We start from the raw sequence: 16,471 nt of genomic DNA on the forward strand, positions 1-16,471 counted from the left end.
ACTATTTCTCTGATTGAAATTATTTTCCAGTTTTAGGACTACTGTGTCAAACAAAACAAGGAAAGAACTATGGTTACACATTGTTCCAGAGATTGGGAAATTGTCAGTTTATGAATATAATTTAAAAGGCAATTAGGCCTTGTTCAATAAGTGCAACATGCATCCTTCGTAATGTACACTTTTATTATTTGCATGAAAACAATCCCATTAACATGGTATTTTTTAAATATTATTAGCCAACTACAACTGTAGAATTATTAGTGTACATATTGCTTAACAGATTGAGATGTAACTAAGTGCAACAGCTCATTTCAGAGGCTTACGGTCATAACAGTGGTGGCCACTAGCGGAGTGAGCTGACAACATCGCTATGGTATAGCTAAGTGCGGTCCAGACCAACCTTACGAAAGTATGACGTACAGAAGGTATACTTAGCTAAGAACGTTTTGGGAAACACGCTGATACATTAAGCTACAGTTTAACGTACAATTTACGAACGACATGGTGTTAAGAAGGCTTCGGGAAACGCAGCCATGATATTTTGGTTACTACTTTGGTCAGTACCTTTGTTATGACTTCTGATAAGACATTGTACCTACTTATTGTTCGGCACCCTATCATCTTTTCCTGTGGGTGTAATGACTTCTTTATTTAAAATTACTGCTGGTTGGGTGTCTCGGTGGCGTAGCCTGTAGAGCACTGACTGCATGCTCATAGCGAGCCGCGACGTCGGCGGTTCGAATCCGACCGTCTGACATTTGTCGCATGTCTTCCCCTCTCTCTCGCTCCCATTCTTCCTGTCTCTCTATACTATATACTGTCCAATAAAGCTGAAAAAGGCCTAAAAAATATCTTTAAAAAAAATTATAAATTTCTGCTGGTTTAAAGGAAGGATATATGGGTATTCTATGGGTTCTAATTGAGATATAATCTCACCTGAAAATATTAAAGCTGAAAAACTTGTAGGAATTAATTGTAGCGTAGTGGTTAAGGTACATGACTGGGAGCCACAACGTCAGTGGTTCAAATCCCGGTCGAGCCACAATAAATGATCCGCACAGCCGTTGGGCCCTTGAGCAAGGCCCTTAACCCCACATTGCTCCCCGGGCGCTGCACTGTGGCTGCCCACTGCTCCTAAGTAACTAGGATGGGTCAAATGCAGAGGACAAATTAACCCACAGGGTTCAATAAAGTATATCTTATCTTATCTTATCTTAATGTGTTCAATATTATTTTAAAATTTAGAAGTGATCAATGTTTACCACAGCTGCAGCAGGTTCAATTTAATTCCCATCAGCCAACAAATAAACAAACCTATACCTTCCTTTAATCATTCTGGGTATTGTTCTCCCTGCTCAAATTTTGCCAGCAAGTCTCCATTCCCCAAGGCAAAATAATTGTTTCAAATTGAGTGAAAATGATTTATGTGAATTCCACTCTTCAGTCCAGTTGCTGAGTGTGTCATCAACACTATGAAAAGCTATATTGTTATTAGCTATATTGTAAAGCTATATTGTAAAGAAGAGAAGCACCAATCACCCTATTGTTATTTTTCATTCATTTATTCATTCATTCATTATCCTAACCCGCTTATCCTGAACATGGTCGCAGGGGGGCTAGAGCCTATCCCAGCATACATTGGGCGAAAGGCAGGAATACACCCTGGACAGGTCGCCAGTCCATCGCAGGGCACACACCATTCACTCACACACTCCTATGGGCAATTTAGACTCTCCAATCAGCCTAACCTGCATGTCTTTGGACTGTGGGAGGAAACCGGAGTACCCGGAGGAAACCCATGCGAACACGGGGAGAACATGCAAACTCCGCACAGAGAGGCCCCGGCCGACTGGGATTTGAACCCAGGACCTCCTTGCTGTGAGGCGGCAGTGCTACCCACTGCACCATCCGTGCCCCCACTATTGTTATTATTCATATTCATAATTTAATATGCAAGATGGGAATATGCAAATACTGTGTTGATGGCAGACAACCGCCGTCTCCTTAAAGGGGCAATAAACCCTGAATCACTTTTTTGAGTTGTAAGGCTGACTGCCTTGCCTCTGTTTTATAGATAGCATTAATCCTATTGTTAAAAAAATAAATAATAATTGAATTATGCCATGCCACATTCGTTTGAGCCACACCCCAATCCATATGTGGCGGCAGGGTGAAACCCTGCAAAAAACGTAAGCAAATTAAATCCCCAACTTAACCCTGCTGTTCACTGGATGTTTTTTTGTTTTTTGCACCATTCTCTGCAAACTCTAGAGACTGTTGTGCATGGAAATCACAGGAGATCAGCAGTGTCTGAGATACTCAAACCACCCTGTCTGGCACCAACAATAATTCCACAGTCAAAGTCACTTAGATCACATTTCTTCCCTATTCTGACATTTGATCTAAACAATAGCTGAACATCTTGACCGCATGTATGCTTTTATGCATTTATAAATAATTGGCTGATTAAATATTTTCATTAACAAGCTGGTGTGCAGTACTATCTAACAAATTGCTCACTGAATGTATATGCAAGTTGTATTTTAGACAATAATAGAATTTGTTTTTATGGCATATCCATGGAATGTGGGTACTGTACATTAACATTTCTTGTATGATGTGAACTATGTATGCACTCCATTAATTCAAACATTGTTCAACACTCTTAAATCAGTTTAATTTGAAGTGTGATTTCTGATACAGGCTGTGTCAACTGGCATCGTTTGTCCATTGCAAAAGTGAATCTTTCTTGTGATTTATTTTCCCTCAATATTGATGCTGAATCATGGGCAGAGATTGGCTGTTTTATTTTGTATTTAATTTGTACCTATTAGACTGTCTCATTCTTCGTGTGCAAGATTACTGACATGGGTTCACCTTTTTTGATCGAAAAAAGTGAACCCATAGTTCAACGGTCAAATGAATAAGCAGGGCTAGACAATAACCTGCGGTATGAGTAGTAAGCCAGTGATCTATACTATATATACTCATTTGTTTGCATTGCGATTGGTAACATTTGTAACCAGGGCTGGGAATTACAGCTCGCACGAGGAGCGTACTGTATTCGGGTGAGTGAACTCGTTTAGCTAACGTCATCGTTCATAGCAAGTATGGTTCTTGATCAGCCTACCTTAAAATTAGACGCGTTAAGGCAGTTGAACGACAGGTGCCTAAACCAATCTCTAGCCACGAAAGAAGTTTCCACAGCAACATAAACGGGTAAACTGTAAGTAATAGAATCCTATCAGTTACAAAACTTGTGACGATATCATTCGTCGCGCACCGTTTTTTTACCCATTCCTAAAATGTTGGTCATTAGAATGCGCTCACAATTTCCTATTACACTAACGAAAGAATTTTGCTGATCACTTGCATCAGAGAAATAGCCGAGCAGGAAGTGTGTATGCAAAACCTTTTGGGCGTTTCATTTTTTCAGTCTTCGGCATTGACTTCCACCTGCGAAACCACCAACGAGCACGCTCCAGAGATGCTCTAGGCTAGGGTCATGTTTAGTGACAGCATCAGTTGATTGAGTTAACTTCCTAAGTTATCTTTACATTTTCTAAATTGTAAATTGTCCAAACATGTAGCCCAGAGGTGTCCAATCTTATCCTAAAAGGCCCGGCGTGGGTGCAGGTTTTTGTTTTAACCCAGCAGTAACACACCTGATTATACTAATGAACTAATCCTGTTCTTTAATCAAGACCTTGATGAGTAGAATCAGCTGTCTTAGTCCTGCGCTAAAAACAACCTGCACACACACCGGCCCGTTCTGGATAAGATTGGACACCCCCTGGTGTAGCCTATGTATGAATTATGAATCGTTTAATCTAAACATAAATAGGCCTATATGTGTTGTAACCTACTTCGCTGAGCTATGCAATTAAGAATGTGTCACTCTACAGACTGCAAGGCAGTCGTTTCAGGCCCTGTCACTATGTGGTTTGTCAAGTTGTCAACGCACCCACTAAACAAACTGCACAGGATATCAGTTTGAAGCAAATCACGTGCTTCATCTACCTGCCGCCTCTTGAGGACTCTGGTCGTCGATTTGCCAAATCATAAACATACTCGTAAGTATTTGCTATATTTGCAAATCAGACAACCAGCATAGAGTAGCCAATATAGCATTTTTGAACAATTTTAAGGTACAGTATTTCCTTGTTATTTGTGTTCAGTGACAAATGCTTAGCAAATAGGCTAGTTTCTTTTTGTAATTACACCGCAAACTTGCGGAAATCACTAACAGATCAGTCCCTTTGCTACACTGCCACAATTAACGTAGTTTTTAGAATAAGGTGCCGTTCCAAACTCACGCATCCAAGGATGAGTAGGCTAATGGGATGACATTCACATTCGTTCTCTACTCTTCCTTGTGTTTGATCTTTTTTATATACGGAAGCGTAGCGCATTAATGTCTTTGTTCGAAAAGCAGTGGAACACATTCGGAATTTCTATTTCTATTTCTATTCGCAAATCTTGTCCCAAGCGGGTGTGAAATGATGTGTAAGCAAATGGCCTACTCTTGGATTACAATAGGAAATGTATACTCTATTTATTTGTAAAACTACTCTGCGACCATTGAGATATTCCCGTTCACGTGGTCATATGCTGGCAAAACGGAGCTTAACTTTTGGAGGATCAAACAGCGTTCTTAATAGGTTACAAATTTCAGTTAATCGCAGAGTTAATTTCGTTTCATTGGTTACTATATTTTTAAACTTACTACGCCATCATGTTTGGGGCAATGATATATTTGTCATGATTTTGCTCTGTAGGCTACTCTTCAATTTTAGTTTTTTAATAAAATGTGTGTAAAGTGCAGATTCTCATTATTTGGTCACCATGTTGCGATCACTTTTATACATACCTCCACCCCCTATCTTTCTTCTTAATAATGTTCCCATAATAATAATGTTCTCAGCCTCATAATGGCTTACTTCACAGTTATTGGCACGATGATGTTATTGAAAAACGGCCATAACAGACTCCAAAGGTAAGCAAAAGCCTAGAATCAAGATTAGATATGGAAAGCATTCTTATATCTGCACTAAGGAAGCGATTGAATACACTCAACTAATCAGAAACAGGTGAGAAGCCAATTGTCCAATTACTTTTGGTCCCCTAAAATGGGGGGACTATTTATGAAAAGCGATTTTTTTTTTTTTCCGACACAGATCACCTAATATGGATGTAACTTTTACCTCATGTTCATTGTTTCATTCCCAATCCATGGTTCTTGACTACAGAGCCAAGAATAGAAAATGTACCCCTGTCAAAATTCTTATGGTTTGCACTGAATTTTTTTGCTTGAGAGAAAAAAAAAAAGAAAAAGATTTTAAGTCTCATTATAAGACTAAAACATGTTAAGACAAATAATCTGAAACATCTGGTGCAGTATCTCAGAGCAGGATGTCAGAGGGTGAAAGTGCATTGAAAGCCGTGGAGCTGGTGGAGCAAAGCGAGTCCTCAGACCAGGAGTCACAGAGCACAGCTCACCTGCCTACCCCAGAGGAGGAGCCTGTCAAACAGCCTTCGAAGCCGGCTCAGGCGCCATTGCCATCTGGACCTGGTCCTGAGGCCAGAGGCAGCCGATGGAGATCTGCAGTCAACCAGTTCAAGCTCAGGAGATTCTTTGTGCTCCGGGTAATGTTGTCTACATCAGACTGCCTGTCCAGTCATCATCTTTTATATAACAATTAACCAGCAAGTGGGATTCCTGGCACAAAACAGGATTTAATCATTTCAGATATGGGTGTTACGTTACATTACAATCACTTAGTAGACATCTATCGAGTGCGGCTTTTGAGAATATTGAGAACATTGGCGTTAGTCTCATGATTGAAAGGCTAATATCACTTAGGCTGAGAAGGCGCTTTTATAATCAGCTAGTGTAAAGTGAACCAAACAGACTACAATTAGTGTTCCAAACAAATACGACTATAACAACTATAACCTATAGTGTGCCATAAAAATCCTACCAGTAGCCTATACAGGAGGCCTACTGTTCAGTCATTGCCTCAGCTGAATTTTAGCCATGCTTAAATTACAAATGAAAAGAGAAAAAGATATATGTATATTAAATGTTCATTCCTCAGTACTACGCTTTCTCCCATGTAGTCAACGGCATGAATTGCACATGGTAATAAAAATGATCCTATTTCTTCTTGCAGCTCAGGATAATTTAATGTTGTGTGGTAACTCACAAGACATTTCTGTTTTTAAGCTGTAGTAAGACGGTCAAGATTAAATACCTCATCGCTTGGCCTCATGCCTGCAGTAAATATGATTGTGCTTAATCAGCTTCCAAGAGAGCTACTTTGCTGCAACACTGCGACACTAACTTAATTAGTCCACCCTGTAATTTATTGACATATCACTCTGCTGTCAGTTGAATTTGAGCAAATTTATATGTCTGCAGAGAGTCGTAATGACATAACTGCCGAATGACATCAGCAGGGGGATACTTAATCTTGATGTGACATCAGCTCCGTTGCAGATGGGGAAGCGTTCTGAGGAAAGTCGTGTTAATGCATGAACGCAGGAAAATGCACTCTGAAAGAAAGCAGAACAAGCATTAAAACTGTCACGGTAGAGATGGTAATGTCCCTGGCACCAGGGCCGACCCCATGTAGCGCTAACAGGACATCAAAAAGCATTCTGTGTAATTACAGCACTGCTGACAGCTGTTGGGCTGCGATGTAGAAAACTAGGATGTTACATGAGTTCTTCCCCCATCTCCCCTTCTTCAGGGAAGAAAGAGGCATGCTGGTTTAACTCAGGAGAATCTGAGGCAGCACAAGGCTGATCCAAGTAAAGCAATTACAATTTTGGTGGAAGTATGCGTCTAACTGCTATTTTTCCGAGCTGTCTGTTCAACTATTTCCCATGTGACATGACGTATGCGTTTGAATAATTATCGGGTGACGTTGCTTAATGTTAAACAGAGAGCTGAACTCAGGAGGCATAGTGGGGAGGGGGAATTGGGCTTTGGGGGCAGGGTTAGGGACTTTTGAAAAAACCCTATGTCACTGTTCAACGTTTCATGGGCTTTTAATTAAAATGGTGTGCACGATGAAACCTTCTTATTGCTAGACTGAATAGCTCTTCCCCTCCACAGCCAGGCACTTTGGATCACGCCATAGAAGATCTCAAAAGTACGGTCAGTCAGGATGAGAATGGCAGCATCCTGAGCATCTGGCTCCTGGCTGAGTGAGTCCCTGCGTCCCCCCTTTCCTTCACTCAATAGGTCACACTCTGCAGACGTGCCATGAAAAGGCTCAATGTGAACGCAGGCAGCTAGCAGAGTGTTTCCTCTGTTGGCCTTTGTCAACATGTTTCCTTATGATAATCAAGAACAAGGTTGAAAACACACTTTTCAAACCGCCAGCTACAGGGGTAGACTAGCATTCTGTTGTTTTATCTGGAGGCAGAGTAGTATTGATATTTGGAAGTGAAATGGGGAATCCATTTTTGGTGAGTTAGGCGGACACATTGGACATTATACCATATTGATTATATTTCATCAGTTGGGTTAGGGTGTATAAACTTATAAACCTCCTTGGCTAGACTGCTTTGTTCACTGTAGTAGTGGAAGTTGCTGTTGTTCACTCAAATGAAGTCACTGCTCTTCATGAGAACAAGTATTATTTCTAAATACTTCCACAGTGAGGGTGTAAGGCACGAGTCACATAAGCTAAGCCTGAAGACTGGTGCAGAGCTAAGGAGGTATAACCGAAAGCCAGGCACTAACAAGTCCATGGAGCACACAGGTGTATGTTTGTGGCAATATTTGCATGTAGTAGGCGGTCTTTCTTATATTCCCCCCCCTGCATATATGATTTCTGCCCAAATAAACACCTGGAGATCTTTCAAGCAGTGCTAAGCTGCTGCTAAAGGCCCCAGGTCTGACCCTCCTTATAAGTACACACTGTGCTCCAATTGCTTACCCAGAGGCTAATGCTAGCGGAGTGGCTGTATGGAAACAGGTACTTCTCTGGTCCAAGAGAGTTCCCATTAGGTGAGGATTTTGAGTTAATTTAAAGTAAATAAGAACCTGTACACAGTATTTCACTGTAATGTCCTGTAAAGTACTACTGTCATTTTGATTACATCTCAGGCACAAAGATACATATTCCCGTGCTGTGCATATTCATTTTGGAGATGCTCCCATTTTAAGAGTAACAAGACATCATCAATTTAAAGTAAATGGAAGCAGTATTTCACTGATGCCCTGTAAAGTACTACTGTCTTCTTGGATGAAATCCCAGGTACTGAGATACACATTCTATTGCAGTGCATACTAATTTTGGGGATGCTGATATTTCAAGAGTTAGACACCATTGGTTGCTTGGAGCTATGGAGGACTGTTTATCCAGCAAATTAATTTATGTGGAGGTGAATGGAAACGTAGTTTTCAAAATAGGAAATGTTATCTTTGATAACTAGTCAGTTGGATCCACTCATGTTTGGAAATTGCAGACTATATGTGTCCATTGTGCTGTGCACAGTAAATGTATAAATATCTGGGAAATAATTGAGCTGAAATAAACAGAGAACAAAATGATGACTGGGGGACATTTGCCAAATGCACTCAGAGCTGTCAGCTCCTATCAGTTTGAGACAGGCTTTCAGGAAATGGTTTAAAGGCCTCGTCACATGACGATTAATAATATATTTTGTTTTCAGCTCTGTCCCACGCAGAACGCATCACCCACTGCTGCTCTGCAATTATGCCTTTAAACTCTGCCTTTTGGAGTAAAAGGATCTGGTGACTAAATGCTTCGTGACTCCATTGAATTAACAGACTGAATGGTGATGTTGGAGCTTTGGTTCAGTCAAAATAAAGGGAGCCGGTTCAATTCCGGAGGCGTATTTTCATCTTTGTTTTAACACCCTTGTCTCCCCTCACACTGCCGTCTTTTAAATCTAATGCTTAAACAGGAAGGTTTCTGGTTTTGAGTCCTCCCAACCATCCAAACAGTTTTTCTAAGGGCTGCCGTAGTTGTCTCCTTTTGGGATATGAACCAGACCTGGGTTAATTACGTAGCTCTTTTGGAGTCAGATACTTTTCTGTGGTTTACTGAGCGTCTCTGGTGTATTCGAACCTATGAAATACTCTCAAAATGTACAAACTCTGCCTTCTGGTCCTTTTGGTTGTCTCAATTCCTCCAGACAAGATCAATCGAGCACAGAAACGTTTTTTGAATCCAAAACAATTACGTAATTGACACAGGTCTGATATGAACCTGCCGCCCTGCAGTCATTTACCGCCACTGTAGAAATTTGCCTCGTCAAAGTGATGTGAAGCCTGTTGGTGTAATTCAAATGGGCTGTTTTGAATGCGCAAAGGTTTATTTAGCACTGAATGAATGTGCAGTATTTTGTATTTAGCACCAAAGCAGTCATCTGTAGGGGTGTGGACGTAATGTTTTGTTCGTAACAGGCACCGATGCTAAAGCACGGATTTCAACCTACAATCTTGGAGGGCTGCCGTGTCTGCCAGTTTTTGATGTGCTTAATTTAACTAAATGGCTCTAAAAGTCTGCACCCCTTGTTTTCAAGGGCTAAAGTCTTTGCTCTTTGAAAGGAAATCACAAAAACCGACAGTGACTGTGGCCCTCTGGGAGTGGAGTTTGAGACCCCTGCAGTAAAGGATCCCCTCACGCCGCCTAGAGTATCAGGTGTCAGTGTAGGGGAGGTCAGATGATTTAGAGCCCAGTGAGGCCCACGTGTCGGTATCATGCCCCCGTATGCGGTATCATGCCCCCGTATGCGCTGCTTTCTTCAGTCAGATGAGGGCTCCTGCTCAGTCAAGGTTAACTCATTCTATTAGCCCAGTCAAAGGTAGTTCAACCTTGCCTTTCCGCCTATTGTGTTTGCTTAGCGAGGCCTGCAGGCTTATTGCAGCTATCAAGGCCTTGCAGCTATCAGGCAGCTTGTTCTCGGGTTGCTATTCTATGAATAAAGATGCCACCGACTGTGAGAGTAACCATCCATACAGATATTAATTAGCTGCATGCTAGCAGGCATGGGACAGGAACACCAACCGCACATGTCTGGATACAAGCCCTTAGAGCATCAGTTAATTAGCATGAGAAAGATCATTCATTACCAGGTAGGAGCAGGGCTCAGGCACGGATAGCTAGGTCGCGTTCACTTTTTCACAAAATGTGAATGTATCCATTTCTGTGTAGCCTGCAACAACTTCATTTTCATAGCCCAGACTTCTCTTAAAAGCAAGCACATCTCTGCAGCAATGGGTTTGAAATATTCAACGAGGCCGTTCCACTCAAATAAAGTTCAGGGAGTTTTCAAAATGCATGCTTTTTGCTTTGATTTCAAAAAGGTAATGCAAATGCATGGCTTATGTGTTAGTAATACACTTTGTGGATTCATCTTTTTGTTAGTGTAACACCGGGGAACTCGGGCGGCCTGCATGTATTTTGTAGAGATCGCCAAAGGCAGTCCTTGAAATTTTGAAGCTCTCACAGCATGTACATATTTGACATTTACATATTGCCATGCATACTTTAGAATTCTAGAATTACAGTAAGCTATTTATTAGGTAGTAATTTATTAATCATTAATGTGGCAGCAACTAAAGTGGTCAAGAGGTTCAGCTGATGTTCAGACCAAATGTCAGGATGGGGAAGAAATGTGATCTAAGTGACTTTGACCGTGGAATGGTTGTTGGTGCCAGACACAGTGGTTTGAGAAACTCAGATTCTTTGTGCACAACAGTCTCTGGATTTTGCAGAGAATGGTGCGAATAATAAAAACATCCTGAAACGCAATGTTAATGAGAGAAGGGCCAGACTGGTCGAAGCTGACAGGAAGGTGACAATAAACAAATAACCATGCATTACAGCTGTGGTATGCAGATGAGCATCTCTGAACATGCAACACGTCAAACCTCTTCGGTGGATAGGCTACAGCAGCAGAAGACTAATAAGTAAAACAAAAAAAGTCTAATAAACACCTAAGTGCTGATTGGGTGTATATATAACTATTGAGAGCAATATTGTGCAGTTATCAGGTAGCTGAAAAATATTTTGATCTTACCCAGCATTTGAAACAGCAGTGGATGGGAGCATGAGGATTAGTTTGTCCTGTATTGTCGAATAATGTCAGTCTTGATGGATTCTCTTTTGAAATGTTGAATTGAATAACCATGGAATTTTCCACTTCTCGAGTTTAGAATAGTCCCATTTCATAGCATAATAACAATATAATAATTTAAAGTTACATTAAGATAGTATATAAATGTGTATATAATCATTTTAATTCACAGTCCCAATATTGTTTCTTTCGAAGTAATTTATTCTGAATGTACTGTCATCATATTCAAAGTTGTTTAATTGGTTTAAAAAAAAAAAATGGCTAATAAGATTTGGGTGCCTGCTAATGTGACCACTGAGAAATATGTATTCATTATTTTTTGTCTCAATTAAAACTACTTTTTCTTTTTTTTTTACTATTGCAGAGTGCTTTTCAAATTTGTGTCATCAGGATGTACTACCGCCTACACTGCTTCCTGTATGGAAACCAGTGTGCAGTTGTTCCATGTTATAGTTTTAAAGGTTTGACACCACATTAACTTGTAATATAGTTAGAGTTAACAGAAAAAGTGAAGATTCAGGTGAGCATTCCTTGTTTTATCTCACAAGGCAAGCTCATGGTTAAGTTTATTCCAGCCCCACCTAGGTTTGTACAGGCTGAGCATTAGACAAATAGCAGAGGGTGGTGCATTGCAGTGAGTGTAATTAAGCAAAACTTGGGGTAAATGCTTGGGAAAATAAGTTCTACAGTGTTCCTCCCTGAAAGATTCAGAACAGATCCTTTTCATCCTGTTAAAGACAGCTTTTGTCAACAATTCCATTAGTTTCAGTTGTAAAGAAATGCATAAATAAATAAACTACAAAAAAAATATTACTGCTGAAAGATATACAACTACTTACCCATTCAGTTTAAGGTCATGGCATACTTGCTTTTCTGATGTTAGATGTTGGCAGTAACTAAGGCCAGGAGATGTGTGTTCTATTGGTTTATTAATAAAGTGGATCAAGTTCTCTATTCACGAGGACTGTAGAACGCATGCAAGGGTTTTGAAAAGTAGCGCATCTTCGAAATAAATCTTTGAATTGATCATTTTTTATTTAATTTTGTTCCTTAAAAGGTCCAAGAAATTAACTGAATATCATGTCATAAAAAACATCAGATTCTGAAAAGAATTGTGCTTTATTTAAATTGTGAATTACTTAAATCAGCATTTATCTGTTTCACTTACATTATTCTTTACATGGATTTGTATCAGACTGGAGCTCAGTAAATACACAGTGTCCTCACAGTATTGCTGTAATTTCATGGCACCCATCTTTTTTTTTCCCTGCCATCCCGGTGACCTTGTGAGAATGGCTGTTAGCTAGCTGGTTGATGGCAATTACTGCTGCAGATTGATGCAGCCTGTGCCTCCGCAGGGTGGACCATTGGAACAACGAGCGTGAGCGGGTGGTGTTGATCACAGAGAACACTCTCTTCATCTGCAAATACGACTTCATGATGCTGGCCTGCGAACAGATCCAGAAGGTTCCGCTCAATGCCGTGGACCGTATTGTACACGGGGGCTTCAGCTTCCCACCACATTCGCTGCTCTCGTGAGTACCACCAATCCCTGGGGTCTCCTGAGCCTCCAGTCCTGTTTCAGTGAGTTGAGGGGCTGCGGGCAGCACTGTTACTGCACATACAGAATTACAGTGAGGCCAAGGGGTTTGCACCTGTTGAAAGGTTTGATGGCACCCTTAGACAAGTGTCCACTTTGTGTGTGTATGTAGGAGCGTGTGTGTGTGCGTGTACGTGTGTGCATGTGTATGTGCATGTGTACGTGTCTGTGTACAGGGGCAGCCTGTAGTCTAGTGGCTAAGGTACATGACTGGGACCCGCATTGCTCCTGGAGGGATTACCCCTGCTTAGTCTAATCAACTGTAAGTCGCTTTGGAAAAGTTAAATAACGATAATGTAATGTGTGTGTATGTGTGGGAGTCCTCTGATTGTAGCGATTCCCTCTCAGCAAAGATTTTTTTCTCCTCTTATACATGCATATTTGGTATAATTCTTCTGAGCTGTATTTGAGATTTATGTATGCACACGCACAATTTGCAGAAGTGGTCAGACAGCCAGATGCCATATAAGTATATATGTAAGGAGGTCTAAACAATAAGAAAAATAGGCAACTGGGTCAGTTTGACATCTCATCCAAAAGACAGCACCTCCCACAACGCAGAGCCTCCATCTCCGCACTGGGGCATTGGGGTTTGCTCGGTTCAGAAGAAACAGCACCCTCTACTGGCCCACCGAAATCACTTACAGTGCCAACTTTCCCATTCAAGTGCTAACCTAGCCCATACCTGCTTTGCAGCAATTTGTCTGGGTATATGGTGGATTGACTGCTCGCAAAGTCAATAGACTACCTGGTGTATAGATTTTTTTGTGACAATTGTCAATATAGGCATTTTTCCTATAGTTCATCCTTTGGCATGTGTATAAAGCATGTGAAGCAATTAACTGGTTAGCTGGTAAGCCAAACTAAAAGGCCCTCCAGATCCTCCTCGAACCTGAGCCCCACAGAGAGACACAGCTACCCGGCCCTCGGCCTGAGCTTACACTCGCCACGCCAAAATCCCTTGACATTGACTGAAGCAGAGAGAGCGGAGACCGCGCTGACGCTTTTCCGTGATCCCAGACTCTGTGTACAGTGGGCCAAAGCCACAGAGGAAGCCGGCGAAGAAGCAGTCGCCTGCCAGGTCCGACCAGCGTCGTCACCATCGACTGAGCGCCGAGCACCGCGCCACAACGACACTCGCTACCACTGCGGGGAACCAAGCCATATAGCCCGCAACTGCTGACCCCGAAGAATAGCCAAGCACAGCTGGCATGAAACCAGACCAGGGCGGCCCAGTGAGGAGACCGTTGCCCGAGAACTCCCCCCTTCTCGGCCAAGAAGAATTCGAAGTGAGCCAGCTGGTCGAATCCAGCACCCCTGGATCATAGGGCTTGACCTGCTCACCCGTCGGCTCAGCTCGACATCCCCGGTTCCAGCATCCGCTCGGGGAAGACGAGCGTGGCCTTCCTACAAGGCCTTTCTCACGGCCGTGAGGAGCAAGTTGCCGGGCGACCCCCACAGCAGAACCAGAGAGCGGCCCTCACAAGGCTTTTCTCACGGCTGTAAAGAGCGGGGCCATTCTCTAGGTCACTCGCCGGCTCTCCCACCACCACTACTGACCACACCTGCTGCTGGAAGCAACCGGAGTGCAGCACCACCACTGGCAACCCCCTCGGCTGTGACTGTGCAGGACCTGTGGCAGCGTAGCTATGAGGGCCTCGACGCAGACCGGCAACAACAGTTCCACACCCTCCTAAACGAATTTGCCGACATCTTCACAGCCAAAGATGAGGACTGCATGCGGACAGGGATGGTCGGCACCAGGACCCCCGTCCGGCTGCACCTCCATCGGCTAGTGCAGGCAAAGCAGCAGACGGCCGGGCCAAAGTTCAGGAGATGGTAGCAGCAGGCATCATCGAGCCCTCCGACAACCGCTGGGCAGCTCCAGCCGTACCCGTGGCCAAGAAAGACTCCACCTGGTGGTTCTGCGTCAACTACCAACGGCTCAATGATGCTACCGGGAAAGACTCGTACCCACTCCCCTGCATTGCCGACGCCCTCGACCACATCATCGACTCCAGACGGTCGGCTCTCTCGACCTCCGCTGTGGCTACTGGCAGGTGGCGCTGACCCCAGAAGCAACTCCCAAGGTGGCGTTCACCATCGACCAGGGTCTGCTGTTCACAGTCATGCCCTTTGGACTGTGCAACGCCCTGTATGGAGTGTCACTATTGCCAGCGAGAAGAGGAGCACAGCCAGGTACTCCCCAGGGTGACGACCCTCTGAAGGGGCATCTAATAACATTTGACTGAGTTTGAACTTCTCTCTGCATCAATCCTTCATCATGGAACCTCACCATGTTACAATATGAAGTAAAAATTGTACTTCACAGGTAGAGGAGTAAAGTCCAGGTGTCAAACAGTGAAAGTCCTGCTATGTGTTTCTTCCACCCATTCACACAGCCAGATGACTTCACTAATTAGTTCACTTCACTGACTTCACTACCTCTTGGCTGACGAATTGTGCTCATTAGCAAATATAGCAGGGAGAGCGTGAGAAATGTCCCTAATAAACCTCAATAAATGACAAGGAGAGAAGAGGCATTTGAAATGCCCTGATTACTGTTGAAGAATTCGCTATATTCAGTTTTTTACATTTGTAATAACTACACAACACTCGATAAACCTATGCAATGAATTTTGAGTTCGCGAAAGATCTGCATGGCGGCACGGATGGTGCAGTGGGTAGCACTGCCGCCTCACAGCAAGGAGGTCCGGGGTTCGAATCCCCGTCGGCCTGGCCCTCTCTGCGTGGAGTTTGCATGTTCTCCCCGTGTTCGCGTGGGTTTCCTCCATGTACTCCGGTTTCCTCCCACAGTCCAAAGACATGGAGGTTAGGCTGATTGGAGAGTCTAAATTGCCCGGGGGTATGAGTGTGTGAGTGAATGGTGTGTGTGCTCTGCGATGGACTGGCAACCTGTCCAGGGTATATTCCTGCCTTTCGCCCAATGTATGCTGATATAGGCTCCAGCCCCCTTATCCCCCTGTTCAGGATAAGCGGGTTAGGACAATGAATGAAAAGATCTGCATATTTGGAGGTTTCAGTTGATGATGGTCACAAATTTATGTTGGTTGGCAGAAGAGAAAACTCTTCCAAGGATTATGCCAGGACACAACGGAAAGCTTCTGAGGGGCTGTCGCTGAAACGGCAGCGCAGCTTGTGCTCTGATTAGTAGTGGAAATTGATGTAGTTCTTTTATCTAAACCTTAAAAAGATGGCTTAAGGGACCCCAAACCGAGTAAAACTAATTTGATGAATAAAACGTAATGTACCATAAAGCATTCTGAGAGGAGGAAAAAAAACCTCCTCCATTGGAGGTTTTATCTCCCTGTATTACATTCAATTATAAATAAAACGTCTCTGAAAACCACCCTAGAGTTCTACATACACATTCAGCCTGCTTAAAAGAAGTTTGTCTGAAGGCTCCCAAGCTATCAGAGTTCATTTTCCAGTTTCTCTTCATCTAACTATATGACTTGTTTTGCAAGGTTAATCAACCTACTGCATCAGTGCACAACAGTTTTCAGAAAAAAAAAAAAAAAAAGTTTCAGTATTTCTTAGCTAGGTTATCACTACATTTGCCTATTTGGAGATTTAAATCTTGAAATCAATGCTTTCTTGAAAATGAACCACACTTTACACCAGCGCTAATGAAATCCACTTCCTGCGGGCCGCACTTTCTGCTGGCATTTGCTTAAATCGTGCTGATTTCACTAATTAGCTTATCTGAACAAAGCAGGTAAAAAGGTG

At 42.7% G+C, this 16,471-nt stretch overlaps 1 protein-coding gene across 1 annotated transcript in view; it reads left to right on the plus strand.

Annotated features, from left to right (window-relative positions):
* The first annotated feature begins 3,749 nt into the window (after positions 1-3,749).
* The window catches only part of tprg1 (tumor protein p63 regulated 1), a 31,186-nt gene continuing 18,464 nt past the window's right edge, over positions 3,750-16,471 (plus strand). The window contains exons 1-4 of the mRNA XM_061237241.1: positions 3,750-4,073; positions 5,399-5,646; positions 7,121-7,212; positions 12,480-12,656. Coding sequence (XP_061093225.1) covers positions 5,413-5,646; positions 7,121-7,212; positions 12,480-12,656 — 503 coding nt within the window. The 5' untranslated portion in view covers positions 3,750-4,073; positions 5,399-5,412. The remainder of the gene's footprint in view (positions 4,074-5,398; positions 5,647-7,120; positions 7,213-12,479; positions 12,657-16,471) is intronic.

This window comes from Conger conger, chromosome 4 (assembly GCF_963514075.1).
Source record: "Conger conger chromosome 4, fConCon1.1, whole genome shotgun sequence".
NCBI lineage: Eukaryota > Metazoa > Chordata > Actinopteri > Anguilliformes > Congridae > Conger > Conger conger.